Below are 22,524 nucleotides of genomic sequence, written 5' to 3'. Positions count from 1 at the left end.
CCCTGAAATGATTAATAAAACTAACCAATGACCTTTGAGATAAGGTAATCAAGCAACAGATTTGGCTAAGAATTCAAAAGAACCGAACCCAACCCAACCCCTCATCCCCCTCCCAAAGAGAGAAAGTTGACCAAAGAAAGTCGTCGCCTACATCTAATGATAACATCCCCCCAGAGAATCTACTGGCTTAGCTTCAAATTAATTTCAAGGTTAGAAGTATTCCAACCTAGTCAAAACAACAGATAAAAAAGAAACACTTAATTCTGATATCAAGAACTCCAGAGTAATATAAAGTGTAATATAAAATAATATGAACAAAGTATTAGCTCCTTATTCTCAAAATATAGCCTTAAAAGGTTCAAAAAGAGAGTTGACTACAAGATTTACCAAAGGTAAAATAAGCAGTTATTCATGTAAAAAATTAATAAACAGTCAATTTTCTGACTGTAAAATTTCTCAGCCTCTAAACTCAAATGGAACCATTCCTTCAAACCATCCCTCAGTGTATCCTGAGCTGAGCCGGATACCGTAAAGAAGGTTTAAAATTTTTGTTGAACAGCTCTGACATGACACTTTTAAACTTAGCACGCTCCCTCATGATCTCTGCTGAGAAATCCTCAACAATCATAATCTTCTTGCCATTGTAATCGATCAAACCTTTCTGACAGGATTCATGAATTATGAGATCCTTTGTTTGAAATTCATGAAAACAGATTATTACTGAACAAGGTCTGTTTCCAGGCATTCTATTCCCAGGCACTCTGAGCTCAGTCAATCATTGGTGTTGACTTTAAAATATTATGGAATAGCTGAACCAGAAAGTTTGCAAAGAATTCCGTAGGGTGATCACCTTCAGCTAACTCTTCGAGACCAAGAATTTGTAAGTTATTTCTGCTTCTGTTTTCTAGATAAGTAATCTTCTGTCTTAATTCTTCATTAGCTTTGGATTGTTTATCATAACGCTTTTGCATTATTTTCTCATCCAGAGTCAACAGGATTTCTTCATTCTCTTTTATTCATTTATCATGCTCAGTTAAGGTTTTTGAATAGAATCCAGTTTTATACCTAGTTGTTTAATTTCAGAGCTGAGTTGCTGGAACTCTTCAGAGGATTCTTTTCTGAATCGCTGAAATTCCTCAGAAGCTTCCTTTCTGTGATTTTGCAGCAATTCAATTATAGAATCCAAAGATGTAGAAGGATCTTCTTTTTTAGTACCTTTAGCAGTTCTTATAGCCATGGTAAGACAATGTCACGTTCAAAAGTAAGGTTTCAAATCAGATTGGAAAGTAAGAAAAGTAAACTAGGAGCAGCTGCAAGAAGCTGTTATTTCCATCCACAGCCAGCAGGAAAGTCTCCTCCAATGTTCTAACTGAACAAAGGTAAAGAAGGAAGAACCATAAACTGAATATACAATAAAGAGCAAGGAACCCAGCACTGTTTCCTACCACTGGTCTGAACTGCACTCATTCAGACCAAAGGAAGAGCTGAACCCTCAAAATTTCCACTCTAACTCTGACGGCGGCTGCTTCACTTTAGTTTCTTCTTACTAATCAATCCCAAGTGCCGATTGGATGCTGGTCAAAACTCCAAAAAAACTGCGGTGAGTTGCTCTTTTTTATACTCGGTCAGTGAATCTGAGTCAACTTTGATCCTCTCAAACTTCTGATCTCCCAATCGGTTGCTGGTCAAAGCTCCAAAAACCTGCTGCCAGTTGCTGCCTTTCATACAGTAAGGATTTATGAGGATGCTGCCTGGACCCCAGGGAGCCTGACATAGGGAGTGGTTCTTTGAAGTGTAGAATAACAGGTGACTTCATAGAAGTTTGTAACATCATCAGGTTTATGGATAAGATGGAAGGTTATCGTCTTTCCCGCAGAGTTGGAGAGCCCAACACTAGACGGCACAAATATAACATAAAAGGATAGTGATTTATAAGAGATCTGAGAAATAATTTCTTCACATAGAGGGCAGTGAGATGCTGGAATAACCTGCCATGAGAAGTAGTCGAGATGGGTAGAATTGCAAATTTAAGAGGCTTTTGTAAAGGTACATACAGAGGGAGGGTTTGAATGTAGGCAAAGTTCTCTATTGCTCATTATTATTACCATATGCTTATGCCTGGTCCATCAATGTTTTGAATCCTAAATTTTAAAATGCAACTTATAATTGAGAGCATGCATCTTCTAACAGAGATATTGGAAATTGATGACACCGACAGTGGCTGCAGCTCCTGTGTGCTCTTCCACTGAAGTAGGTTCACAGGTTGGAAAAAGAGGGAAACATTTCACTTGATGGCCAGAACAGAGGCAGTGTTTCAAGTCATTGAATCACCACATACTAATCTGTTATTCAGCTATCTGATAGCCATTTTATGCAGAGGATAGCAGCAATTGTGCTGATTTTCACTGATTGATGGAAGGCTGATTAATTTTAATTATTCTAAGAATGAGATACCACATTGAGACCTCTATTCATAGGAATAGATGTCCCCATCTCAAGTGAGTACTCTGTCTGGTGCTGCAGATATTTTATTAGAGACTTCTATTTCATAGTTCAAGAGTTTACAACTCAAAAGCAGTCAGTCATGGAAATAAATTTTGTCAATGATAAACAGACTAATTTTCAAATACATGCACATTTATTCAGTAATTACTGCAGTACATTTTTTTGCTTCATTTAGCAGACATCTAAACACATTAAATTATTTTGCAATCATCTATAAGAACATTTCCTGTGATCCTATGAAAAGACATCACAAGCATAAAAATCGTTATTACATTCCACAAAATGTAACCAAGTAGAAAACATCTACGTTCATAGCATGGAAGACATCAGTTAGAAAAAATTACAGCTTAAACATGGTATTTGCCTGGAGTCAAGCCCACGTGATCTTTCCTTTTCCATCAATTTTCACTCCTGAACAAATATCCATTTACATTAAGGTGCCTTGCACTCAGAAGCACATAAAGCCAACAAGACTTTGTGGAATATTTAGAGTGATTTAGATGCAATCAGTACCTTGTATCTGGAGGTTTAATGGCCATTTGCCCCAGCATTTTGAAATTAAGAATTTGATAATGAAGCACATAATGGAAGCTCACAGTGAAAGTATGCAGAGTGCTTGGAAAGTCTGAGGGAATCCTCCAGCCCAGGTGAGAAGTGAGAAAGTTGGAGAAAAGCTCCATTTGGCAAGAAAGACTCCTCCCTTAGTGGAGTCATCACCATGCCACTATCACTCAAGTCATACATGAAAGACAGCAAGGTCTTTACTGAGAGAGGACATTGTTCTAGAATAGAACAGGGGAACAAGTAGGTACAGGGGGATGTCAGAGTTAAGTTTTTCACACAGAGTGGCGGGTGCGTGGAATGCACAGTCAGCGAAGGTGGTAGAAGCGGATACAATAAGGTCTTTTAAGAGACTCTTAGAGGGGTAGGTGGAGCTTAGAAAAATAGAGGGTTATGCGATATGGAAATTCTAGGCAGGTTCTAGAGTAGGTTACATGGTCAGTACAACATTGTGTGCTGAAGGGCCTGTAATGAGCTGTAAATTTTCTATGTTCTGTGTTCTAATAGGGAAATGACAAAAGGGTGATCAGAAGAAAGGATGGGGCCTGCACATAGTGGAAGAACAAAGGATCACAAGAGACACAAGTATTCAAGAATTTATGGAACCTCAGGACTCTATTTCTGCCATGGATGATCCCAAACCTAGCTGTGAAATGATGAAGATTGGGCATGAGGCAAGCAAAACCATCCTGTAAAACCCAATGCTACAGAAATGTCAACAGAAGCTCCAAAGACCTCATCCCTGGGAGAGTAAGAATACACCAAGAAGATGGGGTACACCTGGAGACAGTGTGAAAGACTGGCGCAGGATAAAGGAGTCTGGTGAGCTACTTTGGCAGCCCATGCCATGTAGGGTTGATGAGCTTAAGTCTAAAATGAATTTGATTCCTGAAAGGAAATTTGGAAGAGTTTGTCTAGGGTGAAGTGGGGATCAGTGGACAATGGAATAGTTGTCCGAGAGTGTATTCATGCTTCTGAGTTAAGAGGTCCGGTGTGTTCTTGTGGGTGTGGCTGTCACTGAGGGTAGATATCAAGAATCAAAGACAATCATTGTGCTTGGAAATGGGATTTCAGAGCAGGTTCATAGATAAATCGTGCTCAATGGAGTATAGATGGAACTGTGGAATTTACATGATTACTATGGCACAGAAGGAGCTGTGTGGATCCCAGGACAGCACTTTTCTTCCTTTACTTCCTGAAACTCTGCAACTTAATTCTCTGCCTGATATGTCCATTGTTCTCTTTTGATGCCTTTTGCCTCCAGTGAGGGGTAATCTGAAGTGGCCATAAGTACCTGTGTGTCTCTGTCATGTAGGAGGGATCACAGGGAGAGTGTGCAAACGTTGAGGGCATGGTTGAACCCTGGTACTGAGAAACAACAGCACTGACTGCAGCTTCACAGTGCATAACACCATACACATGGTGTTAAGGTGCAGCACACCATGCAGTTTATCTGGATAATGGATTCAGAACACAATCAACATGGAGATTAAGGTAAAATATTAAATCACAGAACAGAAGAAAAATGGTGCACAAACATCAGAAATAAAACAAACTGCTGGAAGTACCAGCACATAGGGTTAAAATGGTTGGAACAATTGCAATGCAATGCAGCAGAGTAAATTAAACCCTTTGCACCTTTCATTTTCATAAAAGTAAATTTGATTGTGAAACAATCACTTACTTCATGCATTAGTTTCTTCTTTTGATTTATCTCGCCAGAGTTGGGTGTTAATACAGACAACTGAATGGTCTGATCAGAAAAGGCCAATGAGAATTAGCCGAGTTATAAGTGACCCTCAAATTGGGATGAAATCTGCAATTGAAAGATTAACACAGGAAGTGGTTCCACAAACCAGATGTAAAGATTAAGCTGATAAATCTGGTTGCAATGTGACCAACACAGATGGTGGACGTGGGCTAAATCTGCAATGTTAGCCATACTAGTGTGGTATGGGAACATTGATGTTGCTTTCTCCCATGTTGTCTTCCCTGGAATTCAGAATAGTTTCAGGTGGTTTGGTTGAAAGAAAAGTAGAGTATGAGGGGATTATCTTTTTTGGTTAGGATTTTGGGAGACAGGCATAACATAAAACAGTGACAGACCCTTCAGGAGGGTTTGGGGTACAATTCTCTATTTAAGAGACTTTGTAACCCTTGCAAGGTTGTTTGTTAACTTGGGATGTGAGATCAATGATCAGTGAATTTCTGTTAGCTTAAGGACAAGGAGCCTGTGTTTACATTGACTACTGCAATGCCGTAGGGTGGTAAGCAGGCCACCTCTTGTGAAGCTCTACGTAGATCATACGCAGGCACAATGTACTGGCAAACAGAACTGCAGGCGCAGACACAGGAGGAATGGAGTGAAAACCGGAATAAGTTTGACCTGTTGCTTAATGTCACTCAGTCCTCACCCTGCTGCAAGATGAGTGTTTGGTCTTTGATTCCTGGGTTTGATTCAGGTTTGAAATTTAATTCAATTTCTATCTGATCTGATATAAAGAAAAAGATGATGCTCACAGGACAGATAATCATATACAAAACAGATTTTCAAAGGATAAAAGTATAGACAATTCTAAACTATACTAAAAGTTTCATTGTTTTTTAGGTGGAAAACAAATTTTCCTCTCAGTATACAGGCCTCAGAATGTTTAATGATTTATGTAGAGATACAGCTCAGACACAGTCCAATGAGCCCACCACCCAGCAACCCACCTTATTTAACACTAGCCAAATCACACAACAATTTACAATGACCAATTAACCTACTAACCGGTACATCTTTGGACTGTGAGAGGAAACTAGAGCACCTGGAGGGAACCCACACACACACACGGCGAACATGCAAACTCCTGACTGACGACACCAGAACTGAACTCTAGACTCCCACGCCTCAAGCTGTAGTGTTTTGCAATAACCGGGAAATATGATGCCCCACTGACCACTTGCCAAGCGTTAAACCAGGCTGCAGGTCTTGAGGGGATGGGCAGAGCCAGTGAGCATTTCAATAAGCAAATGAGGGACTCGGCATCTGTTCAAGGCCCTAATGGACAAATTAGACAGGCTTGTATAGACACTGAGTGATTGTTTGCAAGCTGTATGGTGACACAGTAGCCTGTGGACTTCAATGAATTGGCCAATGGCCCTGTACAGGATGCAGCACAGGCCCTGTGTTGAGCAAAGACCATGAGATAGAGGAGCAGAATTAGGCCATTTGGCCCATCAAGTCTGCTCCGCTATTTCATCATAGCTAATCCAATTTTCCTCTCATCCCCAATCTTGTGCCCTCTCCCTGTATCCCTTAATGCCCTGACCAATCAAGGATATGTCAATGTTTGCTTTAAATATACATAAAGACTTGGTCTCCACAGCAGCCTGTAACAAAGAATTTCACAAATTCACCACTCTCTGGCTAAAGAATTTCCTCCTAATCTCCGTTCTAAAAGGATGCCCCTCTATTCTGAGGCAGTGTCCTCTGGTCTGACTCACTTACTATAGGAAACATCTGATTCTTTTTACATTGTATTTCAATGACTTGGATGATGGAATTGATGGTTTTGTGGCAATCTCTTTTGAACCCTCTTCAGTTTCAGCAAATTCTTTCTAAAGGGCCCCAAACTGCTGACAATATTTCAAGGAGGCCTACAACCACTCTTTGCCTTCTGTGGGCAAGCCAATTCTGGATCCACAAAGTAATGTCCCCTTGGATCCCATGCCTCCTTACTTTCTCAATAAGCCTTGCATGGGGTACCTTATCAAATGCCTTGCTGAAATCCATATACACCACATCTACTGCTTCTCTTTCATTAATGTGTTTAGTCACATCCTCAACAAATTCAATCAGGCTCGTAAGGTATGACCTGCCCTTGACAAATCCATGCTGACTATCCTAATCATATTATGCCTCTCCAAACATTCATAAATCCTGCCTCGCAGTGCATGGCCATACACTTCCTTCTGCACCCGGTGACCCTGTGATCTCCGTCTCAGAGACCAATGTTAGACTGTCTTTAAAGAGACTGAACCCTTGCAAGGCGGAAGGTCCCAATGCAGTACTTGGTAAGGCTCTGAAAACTTGTGCCAACCAACTGGCAGGGCTATTCAAGGTTATTTTCCATCTCTCACTGCTAAGGGCAGAAGTTCCCATTTGCTTCAAAAAGGCAACAATTATACCAGTGCCAAAGAAGAATAATGTGAGGGGCCTTAATGACTATTGCCTGGTAGCACTCACATCTACAGTGATGAAATGCTTTGAGAGGTTGGTGATGACTAGACTGGTCTCCTGTCTCAACAAGGACCTGGACCCATTGCAATTTGCCTATCGCCACAATAGATCAATGGCAGACGCAATCTCAATGGCTCTCCACATGGCTTTAGACCACTTAGACAACACAAACACCTACGCCAGGATGCTGTTCATCAACTATAGCTCAGCATTTAATATCATCATTCCCACAATCCTGATTCAGAAGTTGCAGAATCTGGGCCTCTGTACCTCCCTCTGCAATTGGATCCTCAACTTCCTAACCAGAAGACCACAGTCCATGCGGACTGTTGATAATATCTCCTTCTCACTTACGATCAACACTGACGCATCTTAAGAGTGTGTACTTAGCCCACTGCTCTACTTTCTCTATACCCATGACTGTGTGGCTAGGCATAGCTCAAATACCATCTATAAATTTGCTGATGGTACAGCCATTGTTGGTAGAATCTCAGATGGAGATGAGAGCGTACAGGAGTGAGATATGCCAACTAGTGGAGTGGTGTCACAACAACAACCTTGCACTCAACGTCTGTAAGACAAAAGAGCTGAGTGTGCACTGCAGGAAGGGTAAGACAAAGGAACACATACCAATCCTCATAGAGGGATCAGAAGTGGAGAGAGTGAGCAGTTTCAAGTTTCTGGGTGTCAGTATCTCTGAGGACCAAACCTCTGTCTCCAAGTCCTGAGACTTAATAATCAACTCAAACATCTTCCCAACCACTGAGGTCAGACTAACTGGCCTATAGTTTCTTTTCTTCTGCCTCTCTCCCTTCTTGAAAAATGGAGTGACAATTGCTATTTCCATTCTCCTGGAACCATTCCTGAATCTTGTGATTCTTGAAAGATTATTACTAATGCCTCCACAATCTCTTCAGTCACCTCTTTCAGAACCCTAGGGTGTACATCATCTGGTGCAGGTGACTTATCTAATTTCAGACCTTTTAGTTTCCCAGTCTTTTCTCTAGTAATGGTAGCTTCACACACTCATTCCCCCTGAAACCTGGAACTTCCACCATCCTGTTAGTGTCTTCCACAATGAAGACTGATGCAAACTACTCTTTCAGTTCATCCACTATATAGTTGTTCCCATTATTACCTCCAGCATCATATTTCAGCAGTTTGATATGCACTCTCTCCTCTCTTTTACACTTTATGGATCTGAAGAAACTTTAATATTACTGGCTAGCTTACTCTCCTATTCCATCTTTTTCTTCTTTATGACTTTTTTAAGTTGCCTTCTGTTGGTTTTTAAAAGCTTTCCACCAATCTTTGCTCTATTATATACCTTCTCTTCGGCTTTTATGTTGGCTTTGACTTTTCTTAGAGATAGATACTTTATTCATCCCCAAGGGGAAATTCAACATTTTTTCAGTGTCCCATACATTTATTATAGCAAAACTAATTACATGCAGTATTTAACTCAGTGTAAATATGATATGCATCTAAAATCACCCTCCCAAAAAGCATTAATAAATAGCTTTTAAAAAGTTCTTAAATAGTTTACTAAAGTGCATTGAGTGGTAACTTAAGCTCAGTCCTAACCCCGGCACTTAACATGTCTTGCCCCTGGTGGTTGAATTGTAGAGCCGAATGGCGTTCATCCTGTCTGAGGAGCAATGCATTGACAGCAACCTGCCGCTGAAGCTGCTTCTCTGTCTCTGGATGGTGCTGTACAGACGATGTTCAGGGTTTTCCATGATTGACCATAGCCTACTCAGCGCCCTCCACTCTGCCACCGATGTCATACTGTCCAGTTCTGTGCCCACGACAGAGCCCGCCTTCCTTACCAGCTTATTAAGACGTGAGGCGTCCCTCTTCTTAATGCTGCCTCCCCAGCACGCCACCACAAAGAAGAGGGCACTCTCCACAACTGACCGATAGAACATCTTCAGCATCTCACTACAAATATTGAATGACGCCAGCCTTCTGAGGAAGTACAGTCGACTCTGTGCTTTCCTGCACAGGGCATCTGTGTTGGCAGTCCAGTCTAGCTTCTCGTCTAACTGCACTCCCAGATACTTGTAGGTCTTAACCTGCTCCACACTTGTTAGCCACGATTATGTCATTTTTCCCCTTTGGGATGTAGATACCCTGTGCCTTCCGAATTGCTTCCAGTTGCTGCTCTGCTGTCATTCCCCAACAATGTTCTTTTCCAATCAGTTCTGGTCATCTCTCTTCTCATGTCTCTGTAATTCCCTTTCCCGCACCGTAAAACTGATTCATCTGACTTTAGCTTTTCCTTTTCAAATTTCACCGTGAAGTCAAACATACTATGATCACTTATCCCTCAGGGGTTTTTTTTAACCATAAGCTCTCTAATAAATTCTGGTACATTGCACACCCCAAAAGCACCATGTAAGCAATCACTTGAGCAGCTAGAGCTAATCAAGAGGGTTTAAAACTAATTTGGCATCGGATGGGATCCAGAGTGATAGTGCAAAGGATGAAGAAGTCAATTTACAAGCAGAGCCCATGTGTCGTGAGATAGTGAGCAAGGAGGGGCTGATGATGGGGCATAATTGCAGCCAGAAGCCTGAGTTGCAATGCAAAAGGATGACAAATTGAAAACGGTGAATACAGGACTGAAGGTGTTATATTTGAATGTGTGCAGTATACAGAATAAGGTAGATGAACTTGCAGGACAGTTACAGATTGATATGGATGACATTCTGGGCATCACTGAATGGTGTCTGAAAGAAGGCTATAGCTGAGAGCTTAACGTCCAAGAATACACATTGTATCAAATGGACAGGAAGGTAGGCAGAAGGGGGTGGCATAACTCCGCTGGTAAAGAGTGAAATCAAATCACTAGAAAGAGGTGAAACAGGGTCAGGTGTTGAAATATTGTGAGTAGAGCAAAGGAACTACTAAAAGAGGGTAAAAAGACCCTGGTGGGAGTTATATATAGTTCCCCCAAACAGTAAGATATGGTCTACAAATTACAACAGCAGATAGAAAATACATGCTAAAAGGGGAATGTTACAATAGTCATGGGTGATTTGAATATGCAAGTAGATAAGGAAAAACAGGTTGGTGCTGGATCCCAAGAGGGTGATTTTCCAGAATGCCTTTGAGATGGGTTTTTAGAGCAGCTCATGTGAACACACTAAGGGATCAGCTATTCTGGATTGGGTGTTGTGTAATGAAATGGAATTGATTAAGAGAGCTTAAAGTAAAGGAACTCTTAGGGGTCAGTAACCACAATATGTTACAATTCGCCCTGAAATTTAAGAAGCTTAAGTCAGATGAATCAGTAGTACAGTGGAGTAAAGAGGTATGAGAGAGGAGTTGGCCAGAATTAATTGAAAAAGAACACTGTCAGGAATGATGGCAGACCATCAATGGCTGGAATTTCTGGAAGCAATTCAGAAGGCACAGGATATATACATCTCAAAGAGGAAGAAGTATTCTAAAGGCAAGATGACACAACCATGGCCAACAAAAGAAGCCAAAGCCAACATAAAAGCCAAAGAGAGGGCATAAAATTGAGCAAAAATCAGTGGCCAGTTAGAGAATTGGGAAGCTTTTAAAAACCAACAGAAGGCAACTAAAAAAGTCATAAAAAAGTAAAAGATGGAATATGAAAGTAAGTTAGCCAATAATATTATTGAGGATACCAAATATTTCTTCAGATACATAAAATGTAAAAGAGAGGTGAGAGTAGATGTCAGACTGCTGGAAAATGATACTGGAGATATAGTACTGGGAGACAAGGAAATGGCAGATGAGCTGAATAAGTATGTTGCAGCAGTCTTCACTGGAAGTTTAAGAGCGTCAGGGGGAAGAAGTATGTTAAGTTGCCATTACTAGTGAGAAGATTCTTGGGAAACCTTAAAGTCTGAAAGTACTTTGTAGATAAATCACCTGGACCAGATGGTCTACACTCCATGGTTCTTAAAGAGTTGGCTAAAGGGATTGTGGAGGAATTAGTAATGACCTTTCAAGAATCAATTGATTTTAATATGGTTCTGGCGGAATGAAAAATTGAAATAGTCACTCCACTCTTCAAAAAGGGAGAGAGGCAGAAGAAAAATAATTATAGACCTGTTAGTCTGACCTCAGTGGTTGGGAAGTTATTGGAGTTGATTGTTGAGGATGTGGCTTTGGGGTACTTGCTGGCACATGATAAAATAGGCCATAGTCAGCATGGTTTTCTCAAGGAAAAATCTTGCCTGACAAATTTGTTGGAATTCTTTGAAAAAAATAACAAGCAGGATAGACAAAGGAGAATCAGGTGATGTTGTGTACTTGGATTTTCAGAAGGCTTTTAACAAGGTGCCACATGAGACTACTTAACAAGTTAAGAGTCCATTGTATTATGGGAAAGATACTAGCATGGATAAAGCTGATTGGCGGGAGCAAAAAGAGGGATAACAGAGGTCTGTGTTGGGACCGATTCTTTTTACATTATATTTCAATGACTTGGATGATGGAATTGATGGTTTTATGGCAAAGTTTATGGACAATACAAAGATAGGTAGAGGAACAGGCAGTTTTAAGGAAGTAGGGAGGTTACAGAGGGGCAGACACATGAGAATTAGAGTGGGCAAAGAAGTAGCAGGTGGAACACAGTGTCAGGAAATGTATAGTCATGCACTTTGGAAGAAGGAATAAAATGGTAGACTATTTTCTAAATGGAAAGAAAATACAAAAAAAAAACTGAGGTACAAAGGGACTTGGGAGCTCTTGTGTAGGATTCCCTAAAGGTTAATTCGCAAGTTGAGTCTGTGGTAAGGAAGGCAAATGAAATTTTAACATTTATTTCTTGAGGACTAGCATATAAAAGCAAGGATGTAATGTTGAGTCATTATAAAGCACTGGTGAGACCTCACTTGCCTGAGTATTGTGAGCAGTTTTGGACCCCTTGTCTAAGAAAGGATGTAGTGACATTGGAGAGGGTTCAAATAACATCCATGAATATGATTCTGGGATTGAAAGGCTTGTCATATAAAAGGCATTTGATGGCCCTGGGTCTCTACTTACTGGAATTCAGAAGAATGAATGGTGACTTAATTGAATGTTGAAAAGCCTTGATAGAGTTGACGTGGAAAGGATGTTTCCTATGTCGGGGGAATCTAAGATGACACAGTCTTCAGAACGGAGAGGCATCCTTTTAGAATGGAGATGAGGAATTTCTTTAGCCAGAGTGGTCAATCTGTGGAATTCATTGCCAGTGGTGTCTGTGGAGGCCAAGTCATTGGGTATATTTAAGATAAAGCTTGATAAGACTCTTGATTAGTCAGGGTATGAAGGGAAATGGGAGAAGGCAGGAGATTGGGACTGAGAGAAAAAATGGATTTGCCATGATGAATTGGTGGAGCAGACTCGATAGGCCAAATGACTTTACTCTGCTTCTATATCTTGCTGTCTTATAAACAAAACACGGCCAGTGTCATTGGCTTTGATAGATGCACAGGAAAGTAGCTAACAGCAGTAGTGTCAGGCATGAAACTCAACACACAGTTACAAGCTGTCAAAGGGTGTACTTTAAGGGTACTGAGAAGACTAGTGGTAGAGGGAGGAATAGATAGCAAAAGTGATGTCAAGCTGTGGTGAGAAGGGAGACCCTACAGTGAGAAGAAGAACATTTAAATCAAAATGTTATGATTGTCAAGCAATGTTGCTCTTTTACATGTCACTACTTTTCCTTCCGTCCCTCCCTCCCCATTGTGCCTCAGGACTGCAACAACTATTGTCCAGGTGATCCACATCTCTTCTCTGCCCCAGGCTAATCAATATTTTGCAACCATTGTATAGTGACAATATCACAATGAGATTTCACGTTGACCTTGTGAATCAGGGCTAGGAGAACCAGGATTTGAAAATATTGTGTTCTGTACTTCAGGTCAAAAACACAAAGGGTGGTCACCAGCCCTCCCCTTAAACCTGAATCACAAATTCAGGATTGATGTAGGAGAACCCTGAAAACTCATTCTGGTCCAGATTCATGATGAAGAGTTTGTCAGTAGGAGTCAGGTCCACAGGCTGCCTGGTGAACTCGCGGTCAAAGTTGCCAGCATCTCTGTTGTTCCTCTGAAAGGAGAAGAGAGAAGGGTTTGTGTGTTGGCAATGCAGTATCTAACAGCCAGTATTCCCACACATCCCCAGGTGCTGCCAGCTCCATCACTGGGTTGGAGGATAAGGGCAGTCTGATCCCATACCACAGGAAGTTGCCACGATTGAGACTTGATCATTAGCGACCACTTCTTTTCCCATCTCCTGCCACAAACAGATGATCATCCCATTTTTCCATGGAATCAAGGTGGAAGATTCAATCCATGTTTTGGAGGAGGTGGCACTGTCTCTCCCTATTTTGACCACAATTCCCTGCAGTCAGATTGCCCTGAATGTTAGCCAGTTTGAGCTCCAATTGGCCAGAGTAACACTGATCTATAGGGAGCCATATGCAATCACACTGCAGGTGTTCCAGAATGACCAGAACTGTACATGAATACAGACAATGGGAACCGATACTGAAGCCATCTGAGAGAGATCACTTGGATAGAGGCAGGGGTTGTTTGACAAGATTGCCTGTGAGAACTCAGTGAGGTAGTGGTACTGACTGAGTACAGGGAGAGGTTATGTCGTAGACATAGAGTCATAGATCTGTGGTGGCACAGATTTGGACAGTGTGGTAGCAATATGTTCTGGGGCAATCTGGGAGCATTTCTTCGGCAGTTTGAATGGGGCACGGCTGTGCAAGTGCGTAAAGGTCGGCCTGTGAGACAGCGGGAGAGTTTAAAAAGCGAGCAGATTAACGGAGCGGGCAGCGGACTACTGGGAGACAGAGTAGGAAGGCTTTGGCAAGCTTGCTCCCAGTGAGGCAAGGCTGGGTAAGCTCCTTTAGTTAATCTAATTAACTTAGAAGTAGGTAATGGAGGCAGCAGTTAGGGCAGTCGGGTGCTTTGTTTGCAGTATGTAGGAAGTCAGGGCGAGCACAATTGTCCCTGATGACCACACCTGTAAAAAGTGCATCCAGCTGCAGCTCCTGACAAACCGAGTTAGGGAACTGGAGCTGGAGCTGGATAAACTTTCGATCTTTCGTGAGGCAGAGGCAGAAATAGACAGGAATTTCAGGGAGATAGTGATCCCTAAAAGTCCGGACAGGTAGCTGGGTGACTGTCAGGAGAGGGAAGGGGAATAGACAGGAAGAGCAGAGCACCCCTGTGGCCATTCCCATCAATAATAAGCATACTGTTTTGGATACTGTTGGTGGGGACGAACTACCAGGGACAAGTTGCAGTGGCCACATCTCTGGTACCGAGACTGGACTCTCAGCTCAGAAGAGAAGGAGGGAAAAGAGGAGAGCATTAGTGATAGGAGATTCGATAGTTAGGGGGACAGATAAGAGGTTCTGTGGGAGAGACCAAGAATCCTGTATGGTTTGTTGCCTCCCTGCTGCCAAGGTCCAAGATATCTTGGATTGAGTTCTCAGTATTCTCAAGAGGGAGGGTGAGCAGCCAGATGTCGTGGTCCATGTAGGGACCAACGACGTGGATAGAAAGAAGGAGGTGGTCCTGCAAGGAGTTTCGGGAGTTAGGTACAAAGTTGAAGGACAGGACCTCCAGGATTGGTACCCATGCCACATGCTAGTGAGGCTAGAAATAGGAAGATAATGCAGCTAAGTACGTGGCTAAGGAGTTGGTGCAGGAGGGAGGGCTTCATATGTTGAACAATTGGGCCTTGTTCCAGGGAAGGTGGGACCTCTTCCAACTGGGCGGGTTGTACCTGAACTGGAGGGGGACTAATATCCTTGTGGGAATGGTTGCTAGTGCTGCTCTGCGGGGGTTTAAACTAGATTTGCAAGGGGAGGGGAACCAGAGTGTTAGAGCAGATAGTGAGGTGGAGGAGGATAAAGGTCATGCGAGAACTGTAAGTATAGTGCATGGAGTAAAGCAGATCTAACATATAAAGAGGCTTTGAGGAAAGAGAAACATAATAAAAGGTGTAAAGGTAGTAAGGTAGAAGGGCTAAAGTGCGTGTACTTCAATGCAAGAAGCATCAGGAACAAAGGTGATGAACTGAGAGCTTGGATTCATACATGGAATTATGATGTAGTGGCGATTACAGAGACTTGGCTGGCACCAGGGCAGGAATGGATTCTCAATATTCCTGGATTTCAGTGTTTTAAAAGGGATAGAGAGGGGGGAAAGGGGAGGAGGGGTGGCGTTACTGGTCAGGGATACGATCACAGCTATATAAAGGGTGGGTAATGTAGCAGGATCCTCTTTTGAGTCAGTATGGGTAGAAGTCAGGAACAGGAAGGGAGCAGTTACTCTATTGGGAGTATTCTATAGGCCTCCTGGTAGCAGCAGAGATACTGAGGAGCAGATTTTGGAAAGGTGCAAAAATAACAGGGTTGTTATCATGGGTGACTTTAACTTCCCTTATATTGATTGGCACCAGATTAGTTCCAATGGTTTAGATGGGATAGAGTTGTTAAGTGTGTCCAGGATGGATTCCTGTCACAGTATGTTGACAGGCCGACTAGGGGGAATGCCATACTAGATCTAGAATTAGGTAACAAATTGGGTCAGGTCACAAATTTCTCAGTGGGTGAGCATCTGGGGGACAGTGATCACCACTCCCTGGCCTTTAACATTATCATGGAAAAGGACAGCATCAGAAAGGGCAGGAAATGCTTTTTCGGGAAGGGCAAATTATGAGGCTAAAAGGCTAGAACTTGCAGGTGTGAATTGGGATAGTATTTTTGCAGGGAAATGTACTATGGACATGTGGTTGATGTTTAGGGATCTCTTGCAGGATGTTAGGGATAAATTTGTCCCGGTGAGGAAGATAAAGAATGGTAGGGTGAAGGAACCATGGGTGACAAGTGAGGTGGAGAGTCTAGTCAGGTGGAAGAAGGCATACATGAGGTTTAGGAAGCAAGGATCAGCTGGGTCTATTGAGTAATATAGGGTAGCAAGAAAGGAGCTTAAGAAGGGGCTGAGCAGAGCAAGAAGGGGGCATGAGAAGGCCTTGGCGAGTAGGGTAAAGGAAAACCCCCAAGGCATTCTTCAATTATGAGAAGAATAAAAGGATGACAGGAGTGAAGGTAGGACTGATTGGAGATAAAGGTGGGAAGATGTGCCTGGTTGCTGTGAAAGTGAGTGAGGTCCTCAATGAATACTCCTCTCCGGTATTCACCAATGAGAGGGAACTTGTTGAGGACAATATGAGTGAAGTTGAAGTTCTGGAGCATGTTGATATAAAGGGAGAAGAGGTGTTGAAGTTGTTAAAATACATTAGGACGGATAAGTCCCTGGGGCCTGATGGAATATTCCCCAGGCTGCTCCACGAGACGAGGGAAGAGATTGCTGAGCCTCTGGCTAGGATCTCTATGTCCTTGTTGTCCAAGGGAATGGTACCGGAGGATTGGAGGGAGGCAAATGTTGTCACCTTGTTCAAAAAAGGTAGAAGGGATAGTCCGCGTAATTATAGACCAGTGAGCCTTACGTCTGTACGAACAAGCTGGAGGAACTCAGCAGGTCGGGCGACATGCGTGGAATTCCACGGATGCTGCCCCACCTGCTGAGTTCCTCCAGCTTGTTTGTACGTGTTGATTTGACCACAGCATCTGCACTGTACTTTGTGTTTAGCCTTATGTCTGTGGTGGGAGAGCTGTTGGAAAAGATTCTTAGAAATAGGATCTGTGGGCATTTAGAGTATCATGGTCTGATCAGGGACAGTCAGCATGGCTTTGTGAAGGGCAGATCATGTCTAACAAGCCTTTGAGGAGGTGACCAGGCACATTGATGACAGTAGTGCAATGGATGTGATCTACATGGATTTTAGTAAGATATTTGATAAGGTTCCACACTGTAGGCTTATTCAGAAAGTTAGAAGGCATGGGAGGTTTGGCCAGGTTAATTCAGAATTGGCTTGCCTGAAGAAAGCAGAGGGTCATGGTGGAGGGAGTACATTTGGATCGGAGGGTTGTGACTCGAGGTGTCCCAAAAGGATCGGTTTTGGGACCTCCACTTTTTGTGATTTTTATTAATGACCTGGATGTGGGGGTAGAAGGGTGGGTTGGCAAGTTTGCAGGTGACACAATGGTTGGTGGTGTTGTGGATAATGTAGAGGATTGTCAAAGATTGCAGAGAGACATTGATAGGATGCAGAAGTGAGTTGAGAACTGGCAGATGGGAGTTCAACCTGGAGGACTGTGAGGTGGTACACTTTGGAAGGACAAACTCCAAGGCAGAGTACAAAGTAAATATGAGGATACTTGGTAGTGTGGAGGAGCAGAGAGATCTGGGGGTACATGTCCACAGATCCCTGAAAGTTGCCTCACAGGTAGATAGGGTAGTTAAGAAAGCTTATGGGGTGTTAGCTTTCATAAGTCGAGGGATAAGCGTTTAAGAGTTGCAAGGTAATGATGTAGCTCTATAAAACTCTGGTTAGGCCACACTTAGAGTAATGCATCCAGTTCTGGTCGCCTCAGTATAGGAAGGATGTGGAAGCATTGGAAAGAGTACAGAGGAGATTTACCAGGATGCTGCCTGGTTTAGAGAGAATGCAATATGATCAGAGATTAAGGCAGCTAGGGCTTTACTCTTTGGAGAGAAGGAGGATGAGGAGACATGATAGAGGTATACAAGATATTAAGAGGAACAGACAGAGTGGACAGCCAGCCACTCTTCCCCAGGGCACCACTGCTCAATACAACAGGACATGGCTTTAAGGTAAGGGGTGGGAAGTTCAAGGGGGATATTAGAGGAAGGTTTTTTACTCAGAGAGTGGTTGGTGTGCGGAATGCACTGCCTGAGCCTGTGGTGGAGGCAGATACACTAGTGAAATTTAAGAGACTACTAGACAGGTATATGGAGGAACTTAAGATGGGGGGGGGGGGGAATATATGGGAGGCAGAGTTTAAGGGTTGGCACAATATTGTGGGCCAAAGGGTACTGTGCCATACTATTCTATGTTCTATATTGGCTGTCTTTGGGACATACTGCTGGTTAAGGATACTGTATGAGAGTAGGCAATAGGAGGATGAGATGGTGTGTGACTGTCTTCATGATCCCTCCAATAACAGGAGGCACTCAGCAGTGGGCCCTGTCTGGGAATTGACAATGGATACTATGGCTGTTGGGAGAATGGCAGCAAGGGACAGTTTGGACTTTGGCACTGGGACCAGCAATCTGCTGACATGGAGGTGTAGAAGCTGTGCTTGGGGAATAGAACTGTTCAGCATGGACAGTGGTGAAGAGACAGATTGGAAGAGGCAGTAGAAACAGGACATGGGACAGTCTAGGTGATATTTGGAAAATGACACTGCCTGGAAATGGAACTGGAATGAAGATACTGTCTGAAGGGATACAGGTAAATCTGGGCACAGCAGTGAAGATACAGTCATTGCTGGGGCTCATTCCATCTGGGAGGAAGAGAAGATGCTAGGGCACCTGGGCTGTGAGACAGACCGTAGTCAGTCAGGAAGTGGACACTGCAGGATGTACTAACCACCTCGGGGGACAGCCACTGGGGCACAAGTGGTGTCAGTGAGTTCTAGATGATGAGAAAGATGTCAGTCTGCACTTGGTAACCAATAGCTAGAAACAGACAATGAGCATAGCAGTTAGTGGAGCGCTACTACACCGTCGGTGAGCCATGTCTAAGTCTCCCACTCTCTGGGTGGAGCTTGTACATTCTCCTCGTGACTGCTGGGTTTCCTCCCTGTGCTCCAGACTGTCCCCACATTCCAAAGATTCACAAGTTCGTCGGTTAATTAGTCATTTGAGTGTAATTGGGCAGCATGAGTATGTTGTGCCTGAAGGGCCTGTTTACAAAATCAAACTAAACAGGATATGAGAGAGTGAGGGTGTGGAAGGGAACTGAAGGGTATTAGGGTGTGAGGGTGTAGGAGGCCATGGGGGGGGGGGGTACTAAGGTGTGACGGTGTAGAAGCGGACTGAGTGGTACTAGGGTGTGTGGGTATAGGAGGGTACTAGGGTCTGAGGGTGTAGGAGAGTATTGAGGGGCATGAGGTGTGAGGGTGTAAGTACTGAGGGTACTAGGGTGTAGGAGGATACAGGGGTATGAGGGTGTAGGAGGGTACTAGGGTGTAGGAGGGTACTGAGGGGTATGAGGGTGTAGGAAGGTACTGAGTAAACCAAAAGGAGAGAGAAAGTGGATAAAGGGAGAGAACGTTCCCTGACATTGTAGAATTCAAATTTCATGCCATTAGGTTGTAGACTACCCAAGTGGAAGATGAGGTGTTCTGCCTCTAGGTTGATTTTAGTCTCACTAGGGCAGTGGGGGAGGCTGACGGCTGGCAAGGTGATGTAGGAACGGACAGGGGAATTAAAAAGGCTAGTGGATGTTGTTTACTTGGATTTTCAGAAGTTACATGAGGTTGCTTAATAAGAACCCATGGTATTACAGGAAAATACTAGCATGGATAGAAGACGGGCTGACAGGCAGGAGGTAAAGAGTAGGAATAATCAGGCCCTTTTCTGGTTGACTGCTGGTGTTCAGCAGGGGTCAATATTGGGGCCGTTTCTCTTCACATTATATGTCAATTATTTGAATGATGGCATTGATGGCTTTGTGGCCAAGTTTCTGGATGATACAAAGATAGGTGGAGGGACAGGTAGTGTTCAGGAGGCATGGAATCTGCAGAAAGACATTGGGAGAATGCACAAAGAAGTGGCAGCTGGAATACAGTGCAGGGTCATGCACTTTGGTAGAAGGAATAAAGGCATAGACTACTTTCTAAATGGGAAGAAAATTAAAAAATCAGAGATACAAAAGGACTTTGGTGTCCTTGTGCAGGATTCCCTAAAGATTAACTTACAGGTTGAATTGGTCATAAGGAAGGCAATTATAATGTTAGCATTCATTTCAAGAGCGCTAGAATATAAGAGCAAGGATGCAATACTGAGGCTTTATAAGGGATTGGTCAGACTGCACTTGGAGTTTTGTGAGCAGTTTGGGCCTCCTTATCCAAGAAATAATGAGCTGGCATTGGAGAGGGTCCAGAGGATGTTCACGAGAATGGTTCCAGGAATGCAAGGGTTAGTGCATGAGGAGTGTTTGATGGCTCTGTGCCTGTACTCGCTACAGTTTAGAAGAATGACAGGGGATCTCATTGAAAACTTTAAAATATTGGAAGACCTAGATACGGTGGATATGGAGAGGATGGTTGAGTCTAGGGCCAGAGGAATAGAACAGAAATGAGAAGGAATTTCTTTAGCCAGAGGTGGTGAATCTGTGGAATTCATTGCCATGGATGGCTGTGGACCCAAGTCATTGAGTTAAATCTGAGGTCAATTAGTTCTTGATCAGTCAGGGCATCAAAGGTTATGAAGAGACGGCAGGAGAATGGGATTGAGAAGGATGATGAATGGCCGAGCAGACTAGATGGGCTGAATGGTTTAATTCTGCTCCTGTGTCTTATGGTTTTATAGTCAAACGGGAGATCCAGATGGCCAAGTCAGATGGAGTGAAGGTGCTTGGCGAAAGGATTATCCAGTCTACATCTAGTCTCACCGATGTAGATGAGGCCATATCTGAAGCCTCAGATGTACTGAATAAGGCTGGGGGATTTGCATGTGCAGGACCCCATTTAGAAGGGCTGTTTAGGACAGGGTCCTGGGTAGATGGTGGGGAGGGGGAAGGTGTAGGAACATGTGTTACACCTTCTCTGGTTTCAGAGGGCAGTGTACGTGGAGGGTTGGGAATAGGTGAGCAGGGATGAGTGGATACTGGACTCACAGAGAGAGTGATCCCTATGGAAAGCAAAGGGGAAGAAGATGTGGCTGTGGAAATGGCTGAACTTATGGAAAATATGTTGGATGCATAAGCTGGTGGGTGGAAGGCGAGGACTGTGTGCACTCTATCATGTTCTGCCTGGAGTGGAATAAGGTGAGGGCAGATGTACAGAAATAGAGATGTGTGTGAGGGATCCATAACGTGGTTGGGGTGGTACACCCAGTTTTCTGAAAAAAGGACAACTGGAGTGGAAGGCCTCATCTTGAGAAAAGATGCAGTGGAAAGAGAGAAGGGAATGGTGCTCTTACTATGCACAGGGTGAGGAGATGTAGCTGTGGGAATTAATGGGTTGCATAAATGTTGGTGGATAATTTGTTTCCTAAGATGGACAGAGATCAAGAAAAGGGAGAGAGGTGTAGAAGCTATCAAGCAAATCTGAAGACAGGGTGGATGCCTATTATTGAGCAAAGAAACTCTGGAGATAGACCATGAGACCACTGGAAATGTAGGAGCTGCTGTTGGGCTTTAGGGCTTCCCCGATACACATTCTGGGTAATGTGATTGTCTTTGCCCTGACAATGGGTGTCTAGGAGTGAATGTAGAGGAAGTGGCACTGCATGAGCAGGGACTAACCAGGAACAGGCACCAGATAATGGGACAGTTCTGGAGTAAGGGATTATTCACAATTGTAAAGATGCCTTCTGAGATTACAAAGTGTATACAATTTTTGCCTATTTGACAAAAATAGTCTCCTCTCTAAACAGACAGTGGGCTATGGACTTTAATGGGAGAGTATGGGAGTGGGAACTGGGAAGAGTAATCTGATTTAAAATAATGTAACACAAAGCAGTAAAACGGCCACTGTCCCCGGGAATCTTAAATTATTCACATACCTGTGCAGCTGAGCTTCCTGTCTTATCTGCAGATCCAGGGTGGAGCTGGTGGAATATCAGGTCAGGTAACAGATTGTGCACTGCATTTTTAGAGGTACAAGTCATTCCAAAATGAATGTACCCTGAGATATAGATATTGAAAACTGCTCCCAACACAGACCATTTAAATAAGATTATAGAGATATCAATACAGACAGTGACCATGAAGCTTTGCCCCAAGCTGAGGATCACAGCAGACAGAGGGTCTGAAAACAAGAAACCCTCAAAATGAAAGCTGTACAGCCAAAATAAAGATGTACAGTAACTTTAAATCCAGATCAATGTGAGTTATGCCATTGAATAAAGACCCAAGTCCTAATGAATATACACCAGAGCCCACCCCACAAACACAGTCAAGACTCTCAGACACACGAACTGGTGTGGTCCCAATCAAAGGACATACAGTACAGAGATTCACGATAAATATACACAAGGCTTCAAAGAGCAAAGATCACAATAAATATTGTCTGGAAAGCTAGAAATATAGATTGGATGAACAGTTAGCAGCTTTTGGTGTAAAGCAGTTGGAGCTGTAAAGAGGCTTCA

At 43.2% G+C, this 22,524-nt stretch overlaps 1 protein-coding gene across 1 annotated transcript in view; it reads right to left on the bottom strand.

The window, feature by feature from the left end:
* Positions 1–13,198: 13,198 nt before the first annotated feature.
* Positions 13,199–22,524, bottom strand: part of LOC132399478 (protein kinase C beta type) — a 346,894-nt gene continuing 337,568 nt past the window's right edge. Inside the window, exon 17 of the mRNA XM_059979897.1 lies at positions 13,199–13,366. Within this exon, the coding sequence (XP_059835880.1) occupies positions 13,214–13,366 (153 nt within the window). The 3' untranslated portion in view covers positions 13,199–13,213. The remainder of the gene's footprint in view (positions 13,367–22,524) is intronic.

The sequence above is a fragment of the Hypanus sabinus genome, chromosome 9 (genome assembly GCF_030144855.1).
Source record: "Hypanus sabinus isolate sHypSab1 chromosome 9, sHypSab1.hap1, whole genome shotgun sequence".
NCBI lineage: Eukaryota > Metazoa > Chordata > Chondrichthyes > Myliobatiformes > Dasyatidae > Hypanus > Hypanus sabinus.
The sequence above is the reverse complement of the archived record's forward strand: the minus strand, read 5'-3'. Positions and strand labels throughout refer to the sequence as shown.